The sequence below is a fragment of the Pongo pygmaeus genome, chromosome 3 (assembly GCF_028885625.2).
Source record: "Pongo pygmaeus isolate AG05252 chromosome 3, NHGRI_mPonPyg2-v2.0_pri, whole genome shotgun sequence".
Taxonomy (NCBI): domain Eukaryota; kingdom Metazoa; phylum Chordata; class Mammalia; order Primates; family Hominidae; genus Pongo; species Pongo pygmaeus.
This window is the reverse complement of record NC_072376.2, coordinates 94958707-94981289: the sequence shown is the minus strand read 5'-3', so window position 1 is coordinate 94981289 and position 22583 is coordinate 94958707. Positions and strand designations below refer to the sequence as shown.

Below are 22583 nucleotides of genomic sequence, written 5' to 3'. Positions count from 1 at the left end.
ATAACTTGCTGGGATTTTGATTGGAATTGCATTGAATATAGATCAAGTTGAGAAAAGCAAACATTGACAATATTGAGTCTTCCTATTTATGAGCATGGGATAACTCTTCATCTATTTAGTTCTTTGATTTCTTTCATCAGTGTTTTATGATTTTCCTCATACAGATCTTGTACATGTTTTGTTAGATTTATACTTGTTTCATTTTTATGGTGCTAATGTAAATGGTATTGTGTTTTTAATTTCAAATGCCACTTGTTCATTGCTGGTATGTGGCAAAGCAAATTGACTATTGTATATTAACCTTGTATCTGGCAACCTTGTTATAACAGCTTATTAGTTACAGGAATGGTTTTTTATTTTCAATTCGTTCAGATTTTCTACAAAGACAATCACGTCATCTGCAAACAAAGATAATTTTATTTCTTCCTTCCCAATTAGTATATCTTTTACTTCCTTTTCTTATCTTATTGCATTAGGTAGGACTTCCATATAATGTCAAAAGGGAGTGATAAGAGGGTACATCCTTGCCTTGTTCCTCATCTTAGGGGAAAAGCATATAGTCTTTCACCATTATGACATTAGCTGCATATTTTTTGTAAATATTCTTTATCATTGAGAATTTACTGAGAGATTTTATCATGAATAGGTGTTGCATTTTGTCAGATGCTTTTCCTGCATCTATTGATACGGTCATGTGATTTTTCTTCTTTAGCCTGTAATGTGGTAGATTACATTAATTGACTTTCAAATTTTGAACCAGCCTTGCATACCTAGTATAAATCCTACTTAGCTGGAGTGTACAATTCTTTTTATACATTGTTTGATTTAATTTGCTAACATTTTATTGAAGATTTTTAGCATCTGGCTCATGAAAAATATTGGTTTGTTGTTTTCTTTTCTTATAATATCTGTGTCTTGTTTGGGTATTATGGTGATACTTCATAGAATGAGTTAGGAAGTATTCCCTCTGCTTTTATTTTCTAAAAAAGAAATTCTCTCTTTTAGAAATTATACCAATTGTCATAGAGAATTAAATACATGGTTGAATTCACCAGTGAACCCATCTTGGCCTGGTTCTGTCCATTTTGGAAGGGTATTAATTATTGATTCAATGTACTTAATAAATATAGGCCTATTTAGATTGTCTGTTTTTTCTTGTGTGAGTTTTGGTAGATTGTGCCTTTCAATGATTTGGTCCATTTCATCTAGGTTATCAGTTTTGTGGGCACAGAGTTGTTCATAGTATTTCTTTATTATCCTTTTAATATGCATGGGATCTGTAGGGGTGTCCCCTCTTTCACTTATGATATTAGTAATTTGTGCCCTACCTCTTTTTTCTTAGTCTGGCTAGAGGCTTATCAATTTTATTAATTGATTCAAAGAACCAGCTTTTGGTTTCATTTATTTTTAAAATTGATTTCCTGTTCATAATTTCATTGCTCTCTGCTCTAATTTTTATTGTTCATTTTCTTCTTCTTACTTTGGATTTAATTTGCTCTTCTTTTTTTAGTTTCCTAAGATGGAAGCTTAGTTAATTGATTTTAGATTTTTTTTTTCCTAACATATGTAGTCATGCTGTAAATTTTCCTCTAAGCACTGCTTTCATGGCATCCCACAAATTTTGATAAGTTTTGTTCTTATTTTAATTTAGTTCAAAATATTCTTAAATGTCTCTTGAGATTTTTTTCTTGGCCCATGTGTTATTTAGAAGTGTGTTGTTTGATTTCCATGTATTTTGGGGTTTTCCAGTTGTCTTTTTTTTTTTTTTTTTTTTTGAGACAGAGTCTTGCTCTGTCACCCAGGCTGGAGTGCAGTGGTGCAATCTCAGCCCACTGCAACCTCTGCCTCCTGGGTTCAAGTGATCCTCCTGCCTCAGCTTCCTGAGTAGCAGGGATTACAGGAGCACACCACCACGCATGGCTCACTTTTGTGTTTTTAGTAGAGACAGGGTTTCACCATGTTGGCTAGGCTGGTTTCGAACTCTTGATCTCAGGTGATCCGTCCCCCTTGGCCTCCCAAAGTGCTGGGATAACAGGTGTGAGCCACTATGCCTGGCCTCCAGTTGTCTTTTATTATTGATTTCTGGTTTAATTCCATTGTGGTCTGAGAGCAAACATTGTATAATTTCTATTCTTTTAAATTTGTTAAGGTGTTTTTTATGGCTCAGAATGTGCTCTATCTTGGTGAATGTTCTATGTGAGCTTGAGAAGAATGCATAGTCTGCTATTGCTGGATGAAGTAGCCTATAGATGTCAATTATGTCCTGTAGATTGATGGCGTTGTTGAATTTAACCGTGTCCTTACTGATTTTCTACCTGCTGGGTCTGTTTGTTTCTGATAGTGGGCTGTTGACATCTCCAGTTATAATTATGGATTCATCTATGACTCTTTGCAGTTTTATCAGTTTTTGCTTCACAAATTTTGACACTCTGTAGTTAGGTGCATACACATTAAGGATCATTATATCTTCTTGGAGAATTAACCCCTATATTGTTACGTAATGTCTCTCTATCCCTGATAACTTTTCTTATTTCGAAGTCTGCTCTGTCTGAAATTAATATAGGTACTCCTACCTTCTTTTGATTATTATAAGAATGGTATATCTTTCTCCATTTGTTTAGTTTTAATCTATAGGTGTCTTTATATTTAAAGTGGGTCAGTTTCTTGTAGACAACATATAGTTGGGTCTTGTTTTTTGATCCACTCTGATGGTCTCTGTCTTTTAATGGATGCATTTAGACCATTGATGGTCAAAGTTTTTATTGATGGAAATAAATTGATATTTCCATCCAATTGATATTTGCCATATCAATCGATATGGAATTGATATTTGCCATATCAATTGATATGGAATTGATATTTGCCATATCAATTGATATGGGATTGATATTTGCCATATCAATTGACATGGGATTGACATTTGCCATATCAATTGATATGGGATTGATATTTGCCATATCAATTGATATTTACCATATTTGTTACTATTCCATCCAATTGATATTTACCATATTTATTACTATTTTCTATTTGTTGCAATTTTTCTTTTTTTCTATTTTTGTCTTTTATTCTTTTTCTGCCTTTTGTGGTTTTATTTGAGCATTTCTTCTCATTGATTTTTAGTTTTGGAAATTTCTATTCATATTTCCTCGAACTCAGAGATTCTTTCCTCAACCATGTCCAGTCTACTTATAAGCCTATCAAAGGCATTTTTCACTTCTGTTACAGTATTTTTTATCTCTGTCATTTCTTTGTGTTTCTGTCTTAGGATTTTCATCTCTCTGCTTAAATTGCCCATATGTTCTTGCATGCTACCTACTGTATCTGTTACAGCCCTTAGCCCGTTAATCATAGTTATTTTAAATTCCTGTGTGACAATTCCAAGGTCCTTGCTATATCTAGTTCTGATGCTTGCTGTGTCTCTTCAAGCTGTGTTTTGTTTTGCTTTGGTTTTTGCCTTTTATTATGCCTTGTAATTTTTTCTTGATATCTGGACATGATGTACTGAGTAAAAGGAACTGCTGTATATAGGTCTTCAGTAGTGTGGTGGGAGGTGTGTGGGGGGAGGAGATGCATTCTAGAGCCCTGTGATTAGGTCTCAGTCTCTTAGTGAACTTATGCCTCTGGACTGTGAACTTCACAAGTGTTTCTTAGTTCCTTCTCTCCTCATTTAGGTGGAACAAGATGGCTAGAATGGGCTGGAGTTGGGTATTTTCCCTTCCCCAGGTTGGTTATGCTCTAAATAAAACCCCAGCAGGTCAGACTCTGGCTAACTTGTTTCTCCCGAAGGTAAATCTTGTTAAGAACAGAATACTCTGATATATTTCAAAGTGGTTCTTTTCCCCTCCTCCTGGTGGAAATACAAGGGAATTTATTTTTTTTTCTGATACTTACTCTGAGAACCTGGTCAAGCTCCTGGAAGGAAAAGTCACAAAAGCATGGGGGACTCCCTATGACTAGATACCCCTTGGAGATTTTAACCTTCAGACTTGTCCACACCTAGCCTCCAGCAATTCATCAATTAAGGTCAGGTTTTCCTAACACACCACCAGTTCCTGTGAAGGTTTCCGCTCCCTATGTTGTGATTCTCTGTATCTGCCTGTCTGTCCAGTTTTGGGAACAGTGGTTTTCCCTGTAATCTCACATCTCTTACTAATCTAAGAGTTGTTGACTTTTTTTCAGTTTGTTCAGCATTTTACTTCTTGTTAGAATGAGTGGCAACTTCTGAGCTCTTCATGTGGAACCAGAAACTGGAAATCGAGACTTTCCTTTTTTTTTTTTTTTTTTAACGTTATGTAGCCATGCCTGTCTACCTATAGACAGGTATACACCCTAAGTGTATTTCTCCATTTTGAGCATCATATATCTATCCAGGGCAGGGTGGTTAGACAAAACAATATTTGATTCATCTTTGCTTCTCTACCCCACCTTCATCTTCCACTTTAGGGATTCTCAATGGAGTGGGATGTATCACCTGGGGATTTGCAACCAACCTGACTCCATCTCCCTTGACTGAATCCATTGCTCTTTGATCGTGGTTTTATGTAGGGCTTTGGGGAGTCTCTTTTGTTCTCAGTCCATTTGCCATGAAGGCCCCTCTACTTGTTGCTAAGTTAATAGAACAATTCCTCCCTAGATGTTACTGATGTTGAGCACATTCAAAGCCTTGGTTGGTTATTTGTATTTTGTGAAAAACTCTGTAGAAATCATCTCAAAGGAGAGACCCTGGATGATGAGACATCCAAACATCTAAACATGTGTTTGGAATTTGGGGAGAGACATGGAGACAGGGGCTTTTAAGTAGAACCACTCTCTGCCACTCCCTTACTACTCAATTACCCTGGGTTTGGTGACTGCCTATTTTACTCAGGTAAAATACTCGTCCTGCAGCAGGGAAACCAAACTTGGCCCTAAGGTAAGCATCACTTGGCCATGCTATAAACAGAGCTCAGCTCTTTGGTATCCTTTCTGCCAACTCACAGTTTAATAACAGATGCTATGAGGCATGTGGCATTTTCTCAGCTAAGTCGGCTTCTTTCTCTTTTCTACATGTATCACTTATTCATTTGACAACTATGTTTTGAGTACCCACTATATGTCAGGCAGTGTTCAAGATGCTGGAGATTGAACAGTGAAAAAGAGAATAAGATTCTGGAGAGTACTTGCTCTATCTTTCTAGAGCTCCCCAATTTGGGTCTGGGAATGTGGGAAGAGGAAACTCCAGCACACATCTGCCCACTGCCTGACTGGGTCCCTCTCTCTACAGACACCTTTGCTCCTCCCCCTTCAATCTCTCCTGTTACTCAATCTCCGTCCCATTGATCTGTTTTTTGGTTCACTCCCTCTTGTCTATTTGCCTCTTTCTCTCCCTATAGTCTTTGTCTTTTCACCTGCCAGACAGCTTTGTTCCTTTTTTTGTACCCTTCTCTGCATGGAGACATTTTGCCTCATCTGTCACACTGTGTTCTTAATGCCGTGATGTTCTTCTTCTCTCACAGTTTTATAAGAGAACAAAAGCTGTTTAACCTATCGCTCAGCAAGACTCTTTTTGTTGTTGTTTTTGGTGGGAAAGTGAGGAATTTTGTCCTCTTATATTCTCTCCTCACTTCATCATCCTGCTTTGATTTATTCCTTTCAAACATTCTTTGTGAATGTAAATATTTCCTCTCCTTGAATCTTATCTCCCATTTTTGAGAAGCAGTATATCTTTGGTTAACAGCTTGAGCCCTGGAGTCTCTGTTACTCTGCCCTCACCTCAAACCACTACATCTTATCCTGGCTCTGCAAAAATTTTGAAAATGTCCCTGAAAATGACAGCTACTGTTAAACAAAAAAAATTGAGAATAAATTATTTTTTTCCTTTGAATAATTCTCCCTGCATCCAGCTGTAGTTGGCAAAAATTAAAATTCTGAATCTTCCAGTTTCAAGAACTTGGTAAAATCAACTAAAAAGGTGTGAAGTGTGTTTAATTCGATAGCTTTTGTTGAAAGTAAATGGAAAAGGTAAAATATCCTTTAACTACTTTTATTAAGCTTTTGGCCTTTCTAAAGAGACATGATTGTTGTAGCCAAACAGCTGAATTATATTCTGGGATACAAGACAGAGATGATTCAATATTGAGGTTACAGCATCAACACCAAAATTTCCCTAATGTAGTGGTTAAAATATTGGGTGGGGGAAAAATCAGTGTGGTACATAATTCAATAGCTTTTTATGACTTTTAAAAATTTTCCAAGTCAAAAATGTCAATTTTTTTTTTGCCTCTGTAAGAGGTACTTTTCCTACTAGAGCTTTAGGAGAATTTGCATGCGTGTGTGTGTGTGTGTGTGTGTGTGTGTGTGTGTGTGTATGCGTATAAAAATACACCAACTGCATTAGCAGTCATTTTTCTTTCCCCACTTTGACCATCCCATTTCTATGTGCAAGAAATTCCCCTGGCAAGATGAGGAGACAGTTGCTCAAATTTCTGGAACCTGAGTACTTCACTAACTAGCGTGGTAAACATATTAATCAACAGGTATCAATGGATTCTGGGACTGCTGTTTGTAACGTATTAACTTAATTGTTGATGGCAATAAAGGCATCCTCATGCGTCTTTGATTCACTTCAGTAGCTAATAATAGCTGTTATTTTTTAAAAATATGTATTTATTTTCCCCTAGATTGCTATAGTTGCTATTTATTAACTGCTTACTATGTACCTACATTATGTCTTTACACACATTATCTCTTATCCTTTCAATAACTCTGTCATGTAGATGGTGGTACCTGGATTCTGGACTTGAATTCTAAATCTTGGCTCCCCATAGCCTTGATTAACCGAGTCAAAAGAGGAACAGTATATGTTTGCACTAAATTATTCTTTCTTTAGTAAAATGCTACTTTACTACCAAAGCTAAGGAGAAAACCTAGCTAGTTTTTATGCAACATTTAAATATTTATGTAGAAGTTAAAGCAAGGTTAAATTTTACAAAAGATCTTTTGATGCAAGTAGATACCATTCTTACTAATACTTAGATATTATCGATTCCTGGTTCTCTTTCTAGGTTCTCTACATAGGTAGAGTAATCTTTTAATCTACCCTGAACATTTTCTTTCTTTCTTTTTTTTTTTTTTTGAGACGGAGTCTCACCCTGTCGCCCAGGCTGGAGTGCAGTGGTGCGATCCGGCTCACTGCAAGCTCCGCCTCCCGGGTTCACGCCATTCTCCTGCCTCAGCCTCCCGAGTAGGTGGGACTACAGGCACCCACCACCACTCCTGGCTAACATTTTCTTAAAATAAAGAGACTTTCAAGGAAAGTTTATGGCTGTAGCTCCAGGGCGTCACCCAGTAATCAACGGTACTTATAAAAGGCTTTTATTCAATCGTTATTCATGTTCTAAAGAATTCTATCTATTATTATTGGTTTATGCATCAGAGAAAACAACTCTTCTTGCCTTTTTAGTGTCTCTTCTTTTTTCCCATATGGTAAGACATAAAAGGTAGAGAAAGCTTTTCATAACAGAAAATTCATTTTCTAGTTATTATTTCCTCTAACAATTAGCTTATAAAATTTCTGTAACCCCACAGCTCTTGAAATCTGTATAATATAAACAGAATATAAGAATAAAATTACACTTTTTAGCATAAAATGTAATATAGGTTCATTGTAGAAAAATTTTTAAATTGAAATCAGCATCAAGATTAAAATGAAATAATTTGCAATCCTTCCACTTAGAAAAAAGATCAGTTAAAATTTTGCTGTATATTTTTCTAAAGTTTTTTATGTATCATGCTAGCTTTTTAAAAAAGTATGCATATCCTATATACTATGTAAAAGTGATTAAAGTAAGAAATATACATTTAATATTTACCTTTATTATTTCATTTCCAGCTTCTTTATTTTTGTATGTGTGTATCCCTAATTTCCACTTGATATCTTCCTTCTGCCTGAAGAACTTCCTTTACATTTCTTGTAACACAGGTTTATGGGCAATAAATTCTCAGCTTTTGTTTGTTTGAAGGTCTTTATTTTACCTTCATTTTTGAAAGGTATTTTTACCAGACATAAAATTCTGGGTTGTCAGGTTTTTTCTCTTGGTATTTTAAAGATGTCAGTACTTTGTCTTATGCCTTACATAGTTTTTGATTTGTATCATTGTGTGATTTGTATTATCCCTCTGCATGTAATGTTTCCTTTTTTCTCACTGACTTCAATATATTTTCTTTCTCTTCAGTTTTCAGCAGTTTGATTGTGATGTATCTAGATTCATTTTTTTTTAAGGGGAGAGGTATTCTTGGGACTCTGGGCTTCTTAGATCTACAACTTGTTGTCTTTCATTAATTTTGGAAAATTCTTAGCCATTATCTTTAATTTTTTTTAACCTGTTTCTCTTTTTTTTTTTTTTTTTTTTGAGACAGGGTCTTATCACTCAGGCTTCAGTGCAGTGACATGATCATAGCTGTTTACTGTAGCCTCAAACTCCTGGCTCAAATGATCCTCCTGCCTCAGCCTCCTGAGTTGGACTACAGGCACACACCACCATGCCTGGTTAATTTTAAAAAAATATATATGTGTGTGTGTGTGTGTGTGTGTGTGTGTGTGTGTGTGTGTATTTATGTGTGTATATATATATATATATAGAGAGAGAGAGAGAGAGAGAGAGAGAGAGAGAGCAAGAGAGAGAGCACGAGACAGAGATGGGGTCTTGCTGTGTTTCCCAAGCTGGCCTTGAACTCCTGGCCTCAAGTGATCCTCCTGCCTTGGCCTCCCAAAGTGCTGAGATTATAGGCATGAGCCACAATGCCTAGCTTCTTCTGGGACTCTAATTACATTTTATTTTAAAGCATTTTATGTTGTCCCACAGATATTGGATGTGCTTCACTCCTTTTTATCTTTATGTTTTGGCTTGGATAATTTCTATTGGCATATCTTCAAGTTTACTAATTCTTTCCTCAGCTATGTCTAGACTGCCAATGAACCCATCAAAGGCACTCTTCATTTCTGATTTTGTTTTTATTTACCAGATTTGCAGTAGACATTGATAAAATCTCCCATCTGTTCATGCATGTTCACCTTTTCCATAGATCCCTTTAACATGTTCATTGTAGTTACTTTAAAGTCCCTACCTGATAGTTGTAATATCCAGGCCATTTCTGAGAATGGTTCTATTAATTACTTTATCTCTTGACAATGATTTTTGTTTCCCCCCTCCTTGCACTTTTGTGTGACTCAATTTTAATTGAATGCTGAACATTATTTCTGTAAGAACAGAAAGACCAAGGTAAATATTATTTATGCTTGAGAATGGGCACATCTCTTTTTCTTTCAGAACTTCAGTATGTGTGGTTGGAAGAGGTTGGGGTTGGGTCAATTAATCAGAAGTTGAGCTGAGTTTAGATTTTACTGTTGCTATTATTATCCTTAGTGCACCGCAGGCTTCACTGGATGGCTGCCCTTACTATGTGCTTAGAGCCTGATGTGCCAGAGGAGTTTTCTAAGTATTCATTCTGTACCCTCAGCTTTTAGCTGTCCCTGCACACCTGTGTCACAAAGTAGATCTTTCCCTATGCTCTTGCTCCTACACAAAGGGTGGACTTCTATTGTTTGTGTCTCTGTGCATGGCTCTTTGTAAGAGTAGAGGGTTTCTTCATTGTCCTGGTCCAGTATCAGTCTTAGGCAAGGCTCCTGTATCTGAACCTCAAGGGTTTCTTAGCATTCCTGCAGTAGCTGACCTCTGCTTTTGAGCAGTGCAAGATCCTGTGCACAAGCAGGTTTCCTGCTCCTCCTCTAGGGGGCAGAAGATTTTTGCTTCTGTCTCTCCCTCAGCAGCAATGTTTCTTTGCCTATGTCTGGGGGTGAGGGTTTCCTAACACCTCCCCCAGAGACAAACAGTTTTGCTTCAGTTGCTCTCCCAGAGCAATAGAGTTTTGCCCAGTCCTAGGGGCCAGAAGGTGTTCTGTATTCCTCCAGCAGCTTAAACACATTTATGCCTAGTGTTCCATTATTGGAACGCTAAGCATGTGGGACTTATTTATATCCTACTGCTCAAGGTCATCGCCAAAATCTGATTGCAAAAATTCAAAACATTGCAACCTGAGGCATAAATGGATTAAGATTTTGCTTTGTAAGAGAGGGCCCTGGGGAAGAAGGCAAGGCTTTGTTCTTGTTGCCAGTAGCAGCTGATCAACTCCTGCATGTCTATGTAGCAGAGGGGGTCCTGGGTCTCCACTCTACCCTGTCCCCAACCTTCCTTGTGAGCACCCAGTGAGGGGCCCTAAAGAAAAGCTTGAGAGTGAATACAAACTCCTTTGTGTCTGAGGCTTGAGGCTATCCCATATTGACCTTCAAGAATTTGTTAAATTTTTAGCTGACTTCTTATCTACTTGTGTGGTACCCATCTCTTTCTCCTTGCTTTGACAAAAGTGAAGCCATTCATATTCATGTGTACTGTCTCTCCTTGGATGGGTTTATGACTCTTTGGAATTCAGATTAATTAGTTGCCTTGTGACCTTAACTCTTGATGAGTTAAAGAAAAGTTATGGTTGTGTGTATTAGTCAGCTTTTTCTCATTGTCAAGGTGAGAGCAATATTCCCTAGTGACTTTCTACATCTAAGCAGACACAGAACTCTGCATCCTATTTTATAGTCTGCATTTTTCATCTAACAGAATACTGTAAAATCTTTCTAATTTAATGGTTGCTTAATATTTCATTGTGACAATGTATCATAATTATTTTTGATGAACACTGAAGGATTTCTAGCATGTGTGTGGTTTTTTTTTTGAGACGGAGTTTTGCTCTTGTTGCCCAGGCTGGAGTGCAATGGCGTGGTCTCGGCTCACTGCAATCTCCGCCTCCCAGGTTCAAGAGATTCTCCTGCCTCAGCCTCCCAAGTAGCTGAGATTATAGGCACCCATCACCATGCCTGGCTAATTTTTGTATTTTTAGGAGAGACAGGGTTTCACCATGTTGGCCAGGCTGGTCTCGAACTTCTGACCTCAGATGATCCACCTACCTCAGCCTCCCAAAGTGCTGGGATTACAGGCATGAGCCACCATACCTGGCCCCATCTTTTTTTTTTTTTTTTTAACCATTATAATAATGGTATGATGATCAACTTGGTATATAAATCTTTGACCACAGCTATGATACTTTCCTTTAGCTAAAATCAGAATTGCCAAGTCAAATAATACGTAAAACTCTTGGCTTTTGATACCTATTTTCATATGAATTTCAAAATCTTTGAATACAATTTTATGTTTTGGGCCATTTTAGCGTTGCCTTTTAAAACAGATAGCTGGGCGTGGTGGCTCATGCCTGTAATCCCAGCACTTTTGGAGGCTGAGGTGAGAGAATTGCTTTAAGCCAGGAGTCTGAGACCAGCCTGGGCAACACAGATCCTGTCTCTACCAAAAATAAGCGAATTAGCTGAGCACGATGGCATGTGCTTATAGTTCCAGTTACTTAGGAGGCTGAGGCAGGAGGATTGCTTCAGCGCAGGAGTTTGAGGCTGCAGTGAGCTGTGATTGAGCCACTGCACTGCAGCCTGAGTTAGTGACACAGGGAGACCCTGTCTCATAAATAAATAAATAAATAAGATACACTGTTCTGTTCACTACCCATGGCCAAAGACAAAGACACTGTCTCTTCATTTCCCTCCTTTTTTGTTGGAGAGAAAAATCTGACACAGTGGAAACGTCCCCACATCCCTGTCCAGACTCCTCCCACCTCTCAGTGGAAGAAGAAGGTAGAATGGTCACAAAATCTGGTGTCTGGGTAGGTGAATTAACAGATGGGGTGTGTTGCGTATTTCTCATGTTTACTCTCTTCAGCTCTCTGCGCTAGGACATAGGACTCCATAATTCATGAATGTCACCTTAGTGCTGGTTTACAACCTGAAAGACACTTTTTCTAAAGAATCTAGTTAATGGTGGGCTAGAAAGAGAGTGGCATAGGAGAAAAATTTGTTTAAACAAGAGGCGTCTGAAAGCATAAATGCATGTACTTAAGGCAAGACACGGAGTGATTAACTAGAAACACATCCATTATTTTTGCTGTCCAAATTGTTCTTTCCATAAGATGATTTGTGAGGTTGATGTCCTTGTGACAGCAATTTTCTGAAAATATTAAATAAGGCTGAGTCCCTTTTAAAAATTGAGAGCATGATTCATACATATTTGTGAAATGTAAGTACCTTTTCTCTCTTACTGCTGCAAACTGCTGACAGCAATGTGTTATGGAGACCCCTTGTCAGTTGACAGTTGAAGTGGAAATATTGTTGTAAGTAATGAATTTGTTGATAGCTGTTCCATTACCCAGAATGAATATTTAGATTAGTCATGTGCAGGCTGTCATGTCAGAGCTACCAGGAGCTTTTCCTTTTATCTAATTTACTCTAATTCCTCAGTCCCCATCTCACCATGTTATATCCTATTGAATGTGTCAAGGGATGATTAGATTGAGAGATGCAAGGTTTTGTTATTGACACAATTTCTACAGCAGCACTAGAGAAATTAAACCCTTGCTGAACAAACATGGGTGGAACTCTCAGTCATTTTCTTTATTTTTTTTATCAGTACACAGCACATCCAGAGACAAGGAAGAGCTCTCAATCAAGAGGCAGCATGTGAGATGCTTCGTGAATGGCACCAAGGGCATATATTGAAAGTCACCCTTCCCGGATTACACATTTTAGCTTTGTTACATACTCATTGTAACCACTCCGAAAAGTGCTGCTTGATGCTGCATGCCCTTTCTGTGTCCCTGGAGGTATTCTGAAGGTCAGAAGAGAGATATACAACAGTGAGGCTTGGTGATAACATGTAGAATAACAGACGGGGACTCCACACCCAGACCTTTTTTAACAGTGTGAAGCATAGACAGAGCTGCAGTCTGTGCTAACATTAGGTTATTTATTCATTCAATCAGTTGACACAAGGAGGCAGCTACGGGGAGGTAAAATATGGTCCTAAAATCAAAAAGATTTCAGTTTTGTCATTCTGTCTCTGAGATTCTATTTCCACATCTAGAGCAGGGTAATGATGATACCTACCTTACAAAATTATTGGGAGAATACATTAGTTAATATATGTGAAAGTACGGAGGAGATGTGCAATAAATATTTGTGTTATTAACTACACATACAGCACTCTATAGGAGATATTCCATTTATAAAGACTTCAGGTTCTAAAAAGCTGTACAGGTGTTGATTATTTTTATAAGTCAAAAGTAATTAAGAGGAGTTTAAGCTATCATTTCCAGATGTATTTCTATAAATACAAACATAAGTATATTCAGTTGATTTTGGGTGGAGAGTTCCATAAATGTCTGTTAGGTCAGCTTGGTCCAGAGCTGAGTTCAAGTCCTGAATATCCTTGTTAATTTCTGTCTTGTTGATCTGTCTAATATTGACAGTGGGGTATTAAAGTCTCCCACTATTATTATGTGGGAGTCTAAGTCTCCTTGTAGGTCTCTAAGAACTTGCTTTATGAATCTGGGTGCTCCGGTATTAGGTGCATACATATTTAGGATAGTTAGCTCTTCTTGCTGCATTGATCCCATTACCATTATATAATGCCCTTCTTTGTCTTTTTTGACCTTTGTTGGTTTAAAGTCTGTTTTATTAGAGACTAAGATTGCAACCCCTGCTTTTTTTTTGTTTGTTTTTTTGTTTTTGCTTTCCATTTGCTTGATAAATATTCCTCCATCCCTTTATTTTGAGCCTGTATGTGTCTTTGCACGTGAGGTGGGTCTCCTGAATACAGCACACCGATGGGTTTTGACTCTATCTAATTTGTCGGTCTGTGTCTTTTAATTGGGGCATTTAGCCCATTTACATTTAAGATGAATATTGTTATGTGTGAAAATCAACAGAATATACATTCTTCTCAGCACCACATCGCACTTATTCTAAAATTGACCGTAAAATTGGAAGTAAAACACTCCTCAGCAAATGCAAAAGAATGGAAATCGTAACAGTCTCTCAGACCACAGTGCAATCAAAGTAGAACTCAGGATTAAGAAACTCACTCAAAACCACACAACCACATGGAAACTGAACAACCTGCTCCTGAACGACCACTGGGTAAATAACGAAATTAAGGCAGAAATAAGTAAGTTCTTTGAAACCAATGAGAACAAAGACACAATGTACCAGAAGCCCTGGGACACAGCTAAAGCAGTGTTTAGAGGGAAATCTATAGCACTAAATGCCCTCAGGAGAAAGCAGGAAAGATCTAAAATCGACATCCTAACATCACAATTAAAAGAACTAGAGAAGCAAGAGCAAACACCTTCAAAAGCTAGCAGAAGATAAGAAATAACTAAGATCAGAGCAGAACTGAAGGAAATAGACACAAAAAACCCTTCAAAAAATCAATGAATCCAGAAGCTGTTTTTTTGAAAAGATTAACAAAATAAGCTGCTAGCCAGACTAATAAAGAAGAAAAGGGAGAAGAATCAGATAGACACAATCAAAAATGATAAAGGGGATGTCACCACTGATCCCACAGAAATACAAACTACCATCAGAGAATACTATAAACACCTCTACACAAATAAACTAGAAAATCTAGAAGAAATGGATAAATTCCTGAACACATACACTCTCCCAAGACTACACCGGGAAGAAGTCGAATCCCTGAATAGACCAATAACAAGTTCTGAAATTGAGGCAGTAATTAATAGCCTACCAACCAAAAAAAGCCCAGGACCAGAGGGATTCACAGCCGAATTCTATCAGAGGTACAAAGAGGAGCTGGTACCATTCCTTCTGAAACTATTCCAAACAATAGAAAAAGAGGGATTCCTCCCTAACTCATTTGATGAGACCAGCATCATCCTGATACCAAAACCTGGCAGAGACACAACAAAAAAAGCAAATATCAGGCCAATATCCCTGATGAACATTGATGCAAAATTCCTCAATAAAATACTGGCAAACCAAATCCAGCAGCACATCAGGAGATCGAGACCATCCTGGCCAACATAGTGAAACCCCATCTCTACTAAAATACCAAAAAAAAAAAAAAAAAAGCCGGGTGTGGTAGCACACACCTGTAGTCCCAGCTACTCAGGAGGCTGAGACAGGGGAATCACTTGAACCCGGGAGGCAGAGGTTGCAGTGAGCTGAGATGGCACCACTGCACTCCAGCCTGGTGACACAGCAAGACTCCATCTAAAAAAAAAAAAAAAAAAAAAGCTTATCCACGATCTAGTCAGCTTCATCCCTGGGATGCAAGGCTGGTTCAATATACGCATATCAATAAATGTAATCCATCACATAAACAGAACCAATGACAAAAACCACGTAATTATCTCAATAGATGCAGAAAAGGCCTTCAATAAAATTCAACACCCTTTCATGCTAAAAACTCTCAATAAACTAGGTATTGATGGAATGTATCTCAAAATAATAACAGCTATTTATGACAAACCCACAGCCAATATCATACTGAATGGGCAAAAGCTGGAAGCATTCCCTTTGAAACCAGCACAAGACAAGGATGCCCTCTCTCACCACTCCTATTCAACGTAGTATTGGAAGTTCTGGCCAGGGCAGTCAGACAAGAGAAAGAAATAAAGGGGATTCAAATAGGAAGAGAGGAAGTCAAATTGTCTCTGTTTGCAGATGACATGATTGTATATTTAGAAAACCCCATCATCTTAGCCCAAAATCTCCTTAACCTGATAAGCAACTTCAGCAATGTTTCAGGATACAAAATCAATGTGCAAAAATTGATTGTATTCCTGTACACCAATAGTAGACAAACAGCCAAATCATGAGTGCACTCCCATTCACAGTTGCTACAAAGAGAATGAAATACCTAGGAATACAACTCACAAGGGATGTGAAGGACCTCTTCAAGGAGAACTACAAACCACTGTTCAAGGAAATAAGAGAGGACACAAACAAATGGAAAAACATTCCATGTTCATGCATAGAAAGAAGCATTATCGTGAAAATGGCCATACTGCCCAAAGTAATTTACAGATTCAGTGCTATCCCCATCAAGCTACCATTGACTTTCTTCACAGACTTAGAAAAAACTACTTTAAATTTCATATGGAACCAAAAAAGAGCCTGTGTAGTCAAGACAATCCTAAGCAAAAAGAACAAAGCTGGAGGCATCACGCTGCCTGACTTCAAACTATATTACAAGGCTACAGTAACTGAAACAGCATGGTACTGGTACCAAAACAGATATACAGACCAATGAAACAGAACAGAAGCCTCAGAAATAATGCCACACATCTACAACCATCTGATCTTTGACAAACCTGACACAAACAAGCAATCAAGAAAGGATTCCCTGTTTAATAAATGATGTTCCAAAAACTGGCTAACCAAATGCAGAAAACTGAAACTGGACCCCTTTCTTACACCTTGTACAAAAATTTAACTCCAGTTGGATTAAAAACTTAAATGTAAGACCTAAAACCATAAAAACCCTAGAAGAAAACCTAGGCAATACCATTCAGGACATAGTCTATGAGCAAAGACTTCATGACTAAAACACCAGAAGCAATGGCAATGAAAGCTAAAATTGACAAATGGGATCTAATTAAACTAAAGAGCTTCTGCACAGCAAAAGAAACTGTCATCAGAGTGAACAGGCAACCTACAGAATGGGAGAAAATTTTTGCAATCTATCCATCTGACCAAGGGCTAATATCCAGAATCTACAAAGAACTTAAACAAATTTACAAGAAAAAAAAAACCCTATCAAAAAGTGGGCAAAGGATATGAACAGACATTTCTCAAAGGAAGACATTTATGAGGCCAACAAACATATGAAAAAAAAGCTCATTATCACTGGTCATTAGAGAAATGCAAATAAAAACCACAATGAGATACCATGTCACACCAGTTACAATGGCGATCATTAAAAAGTCAGGAAACAACAGATGATGGAGAGGGTGTGGAGAAATAGGGACACTTTTACACTGTTGGTGGGAGTGTAAATTAGTTCAACCATTGTGGAAGACAGTGTGGTGATTCCTCAAGGATCTAGAACCAGAAATACCATTTGACCCAGCAATCCCATTACAGCGTATATGCCCAAAGGATTATAAATCATTCTGCTATAAAGACACATGCACATGTGTGTTTACTGCAGCACTATTCACAATAGCAAAGACTTGGAACCAACCCAAATGCCCATTTATAGGCTGGATAAAGAAAATGTGGCACATATACACCATGGAATACTATGCAGCCATAAAAAAGGATGAGTTCACATCCTTTGCAGGGACATGGGTGAAGCTGGAAACCATCATTCTCAGCAAACTAACACAGGAACAGAAAACCAAGCACTGCATGTTCTCCCTCTTAAGTGGAAGTTGAGCAATGAGACCACATGGACACAGGGAGGGAAACATCACACACGCTGGCCTGTCAGGAGGTTGGGGTGGGTGGTGCTAAGGGAGGGAGAGCATTAGGAGAAATACCTAATGTAGGTGATGGGTTGATGGGTGCAGCAAACCACCATAGCATGTGTATACCTATGTAACAAATCTGTACATTCTGCAATGTATCCCAGAACTTAAAGTATAATAATAATAAAATATATAAGTAGTCTTATCAAAACCTTTAAAACCAAGAGTACTTGTCTCTTCCCTACATTCTATTAAACATTTTCCCCTATTGTGGACCTTTGATGTCTACAGTGTTTTCATTTGCCACCCACTGACGAGCTGATGTTCTGCTGATGTGGGTGGTCTCTGAACCCAGCAACTTGGAACTCAAGGAGCCACCCTTGGCTTACAGCAGACATGTCAGCAACAGCTGTTTCACTGTGCTTAGGCTTAAGTTCCCTTATAAACTCCTGGCCTTCACTAGCATTAACAAAATGTAGGCCCAGAGAGTAATGATGATATCTATCTTACAAAATTATTGAGTGACTAAATTAGTTAATACATGTGAAAGTTAATTGTTGCTAACATTTAGCTCCAGTCTCAAAAAGTTTCCTTTTTCATTTCGCCAGTCCCTGTTCCTTCCTCTTTGATCACTATTCACTCCTTAGCCTTAAGAATTCTTCCTGCTGTGCCATGAGCCCCCTGCAACACTTGGCATTCTCTCATGACTTCCAGTTTGAAAAACTATTTTTGCTTTTGTTTTCATCCTAATTATGTGCCTCTTTTTAGCAGCATCTTAAAGACACTCACTACTTTTATACTTTTGTAACTGATGATGTTACTGCTGTTCATAAAATATCTCAGAACTTTAGCACAAACCTAGCTAACACACGCCTGACCAATGGACAAAGTGTGGCCAAATGCTTGCTTGTGGCCACTAATACCATCTGCTGGTGATGGGTAGAAAGGTTGAAGCCTTTTTCCACCTGGCTTTGTTCATACCTGTGAACTTCCTTAAATGGAAAATTTATAAGTAGAGGCATTTCTATAATGAGGGGTATGGAAGATACAAAGGGAAAAAAAGAGAGCCCTTGCCTTTATGTATCTTGTAATTTAATTGGGAAGAAAAGGCACACACTTACGAAATAGCCAGGGACTCCCAAATTTGTATATGAAAGTGACACTGTAGTAGATGAGGATATTAAGAACCAAAAGGGATTCACAGTTTCGGAGGGAATGATAAGATGAGGTCCTTGAAGACGTCTACATGAAGTGATGGTTCTTTCTGACTGGCATGGTGAGGGCCTTCTCCTGATGGCTCTCGTTCTTCAGGAACAGAGTTTATTCTCAGTTAAGACTTCTTTTATATATCTCAGTAAATGTTAAAAATTCTCTATGTGTAGGTCTTACATGTTTCCTTTTTGGTTTATTTCTAGATATTCTACAATTTTTGTCATTATTATCAACAGGAATGGCTGAATTTTTATCACAGACAGTGAGAGGGACTGTGAGTGGATGCCCAGACATCCAACCTTCCCTCCTAGGTATCCTAGGCTAACAGTGGGAAGTATCACATTGACCAGACAAGTTGCAGAGTGCCACTGGGAGCCACCTACCTGGAGAGGACGTTATCTAGGTTGTTGCCCACGGGCATGCTGGCCAGAGGCAGGAGGTCCTGATGGAGAGCCAATGTCTAGATATTTGATGTAATCCCACCTTGGAAATTAGAAGTTCACATTCTCCCCTTTTTGCTTTTCTTAAAGAAATGCTTTCACGGCTTCAAAAACAATTTTTTTTTTTTTTTTTTTTTTTTTTTTTTTTTTTTAAGTAAAACATAGGCTAGCTCCCTTCCTGGGGAAAGATATCTAACTGCAAAGGGTAGTCTAAGAGTCAAATTCTTAGTCTAAAATATGAAAATTACAAGAGTAAAAGGGATGAATTCCCAGTGAAATAGAGACCAAAGAAATCATTGTCAACCTACCAACTGAAGAAAATTCTTGTCAGAAATTGGCTTTGGACAGGCTCCCTGTCCAAGTCACTTACCTCTCTTCACACTGCGTGTTTTCCTATAAAACAATAATAAATCTGTCACACAGACAAAAAGATTCTAGTGCTGAGATAATGTGATTTGCCAAAACATGCTCGTTCACTTTGGGAGGCCGAGGTGGGTGGATCACCTGAGGTCAGGAGTTCAAGACTAGCCTGACCAACATGGTGAAACCCTGTCTCTACAAAAAATACAATAATTAGCCAGGGTGGTGGCAGGCACCTGTAATCCCAGCTACTTGGGAGGCTGAGGCAGGAGAATTGCTTGAACCTGAGAGACAGAAGCTGCGGTGAGCCCAGATTGTGCCATTGCCCTCTAGCCTGGGTGACAGAGCAGGACTCCCTTTGATAAAAAAAAAAAAAAAACTCATTGACTCAACTGAAGTGTGCGGACTCTTCTGCCATTTGACTTTCTTTTATAAACCTACTCTTATCAGTCTTCCATTTTAAAGAAGAGAAAAACAATTACTCAGATGTCCTAACTATCAAGAGATTTGGAGAAACTATATACATATATGGTTCTTAGTTGGGCATAATTTGAAAGCCTTTCTATCTATCTATCTATATCTATCTATCTCTCTCTCTCTCTCTCTATCTATCGTCGACTTTCAAATTCTGCCCAACTAGTTCTGCCCCACTAAGAACATGGATTTTTGTGATAATGAAAACTTTCTTTTACAATCAGAGGGCCAGTATTTGCTATAAAGGACTGAGAGAGCTACATTTCATATGTGACTGTAATAACCAACATTTTAGGGGGAAAATGTGATGTTAAGAGTCTTAGAATCCCAGGTGGTAGTGAGGGGATTTCTGGATCCTGAAGGTCAAGTGTTTCCAGAGAAAAAGAGGAATAGAGATTAGGAAACACCTTCTAATGTGGGAGCTCGGGCAGGGAGAGATTCTACAACTGTGGTAGCTCTATTTAATATGATAATACATTTCTTTTTCTTTGTGCCCTTTGTGCCTTTGCTGTTTATTAACTGCACCAACTACCAGGAAAAGAGAAGAGGGTGTGGGAGACCAAGATTTAAACCATTCAAACTTCATATTGAAAGTTTGGGTACAAGTTGTATTAGAAGAAGGGATGATTAACTTGAGGGGTCTGAGGTTTTTCTCTTTTTTTTTTGAAACAGGGTTTCACTTTGTTGCCGAGGCTGGAGTGCAGTGGCATGAACAGGGCTCACTGGAGCCTCCACCTCCCAGGCTCAAGCGATCCTCCTGTCTCAGTCCCCCCAAGTAGCCAGGACTACAGGCGCGTACCACCACACCCAGCTGATTTTTGTATTTTTAGTAGAGACAGGGTTTTGCCATGTGCCCAGGCTGGTCTTGAACTCCTGAGCTCAAGGGATCTGCCCACCTCAGCCACCCAAAGTGTCGGGACTACAGGTGTGAGCCACCACACCCGACTGAAGTCTTTCTCTTCTAATTGTCACCAGCATCTAACGCCTTGCATATACATAGGCAAAACATTTACTTTGAAGTGATCCCCCTCAGGTACTCTTTCAGAATCTTTTTACTCTTGAAAATTTAAAATTCTAATAAGCCCAGTATAAGTCTACATCTAGTCTTAGAATAATAGTAACAGCTTCTAGTTGTTATTTTTTACAATTTCTATAACATTCTTTATCATGTTGATTTTAGTGTATCGAGGACCTACTGTGCACCAGACACTTTTATGTGCATATGAAATTCCTCTTCCTTATCTCTATGTGTGGTAGAATCTGAGGCTCTGAGAAGTTGACTTAGTAATATTTTGCAAATGGTGGAATTGGAATCTGAACCCAACTCTGTCTTGGTCCAAAGTGCATGCTCTTTCTACTGAATTACACTGTCACAGTATTTATAGGGAATAATGTCTTTCTTCTTCCTCCACTTCACCCTATTGCCTGCTTACTTTGCTGGTATGTTTTATATTTTACTTCATTTCTGAGTTATTCAGAATAAAAAACTGTACTTGCTCAATTATGAGTCAGAGCTGTCTCCTGCATAAAACCTTTTAACAACTTCCTCTTGGGAAAAATTGCAACTGTTATTTCAATGCCATGGCCACGGTTACCCTATCTCTTGGTACTTCTGTTTTGTACCTCACTTCCTACTAATGCCATTCCCCTTACACTTCAGGCTATTTCGTGACACTGTGCTTTTGCTCATGTTTCTTTGGCTTAGATCCTCACTCCTCAAAGTGTAGTTCCAGGACCAGCAGCATCAATGTTACCCGGGAGCTTGTTAGAAAGGCAGGATCTCATGCCCTACTCCAGACCCCAGGTGATTGAAATGCACAGTAATGGTTTTGAGAAGCACTGACTTAGAATGTTCTTATTATGTTTTTCACCTAGCCAATTTTTTCTTACATTTTAATTATCTTTTGTTTTGTTTTCGCTCTTGTCACCCAGGCTGAAGTGCAATATCACAATCTCAGCTCACTGCAACCTCCGCCTCCTGGGTTCAAGCGATTCTCCTGCCTCCGCCTCCCAAGTGGCTAGGGCTACAGGCTTGTGCCACCACGCCTGGCTAATTTTGTATTTTTTGTAGAGACGGGGTTTCACCATGTTGGCCAGGCTGGTCTCAAACTCCTGACCTCAGGTGTTCTGCCCGCCTCAGCCTCCCAAAGTGCTGGGATTACAGGCGTGAGCCACCACACCTGGCCAATTTTTAAATTTTTTATTTCAATCGGTTTTTGGGGAACAGGTGGTGTTTGGTGACATGAATACGTTCTTTAGTGGTGATTTCTGAGATTTTGGTGCACCCATCGCCCAAGCAGTGTACGCTGTACTTAATGCGTAATCTTTTATCCCTCACCACCCCCCACCCTTTCCCCCAAGTCCCCAAAGTCCAGTGTATCACTCTTATGCCTTTGTGTCCTCATAGCTTAGCATCCACATATGAGTGAGAACATACGATGTTTGTTTTTCCATTCCTGGGTTACTTCACTTAGAGTAATAGTCTCCAATTCCATCCAGGTTGCTGTGGATGCCATTATTTCTTTCTTTTTTATACCTAGCCAACTCTTATTCATTCTTCAAAACTCACCTCTAAGAAGCTAAGGTCAGTAGTTCTCAAGAGTCTTTGGACTGTTGGTCAGTGGGTCCCCAAGACCCTTTCAGAGGGTCTGTAAGGTTCTCTTGTCCAACTACACATCTGTGTGAGACAGACTTTCTTCATAGACTTCAACCAAAACAACATATTGCAACAGACTGCCT

General features: G+C 38.6%; 1 protein-coding gene across 2 annotated transcripts in view; it reads left to right on the top strand.

The window, feature by feature from the left end:
• Positions 1-22583, top strand: part of SCD5 (stearoyl-CoA desaturase 5) — a 169523-nt gene that overhangs the window by 125350 nt on the left and 21590 nt on the right. Inside the window, exon 4 of one of the 2 annotated variants that reach the window (XM_054485934.2) lies at positions 12558-13768. The exons of the other annotated variant lie outside the window; for it this stretch is intronic. Within the exon in view, the coding sequence (XP_054341909.1) occupies positions 12558-12759 (202 nt within the window). The 3' untranslated portion in view covers positions 12760-13768. Of the gene's footprint in view, positions 1-12557; positions 13769-22583 lie in introns of those variants that run through there. 2 annotated transcript variants of the gene reach the window in all.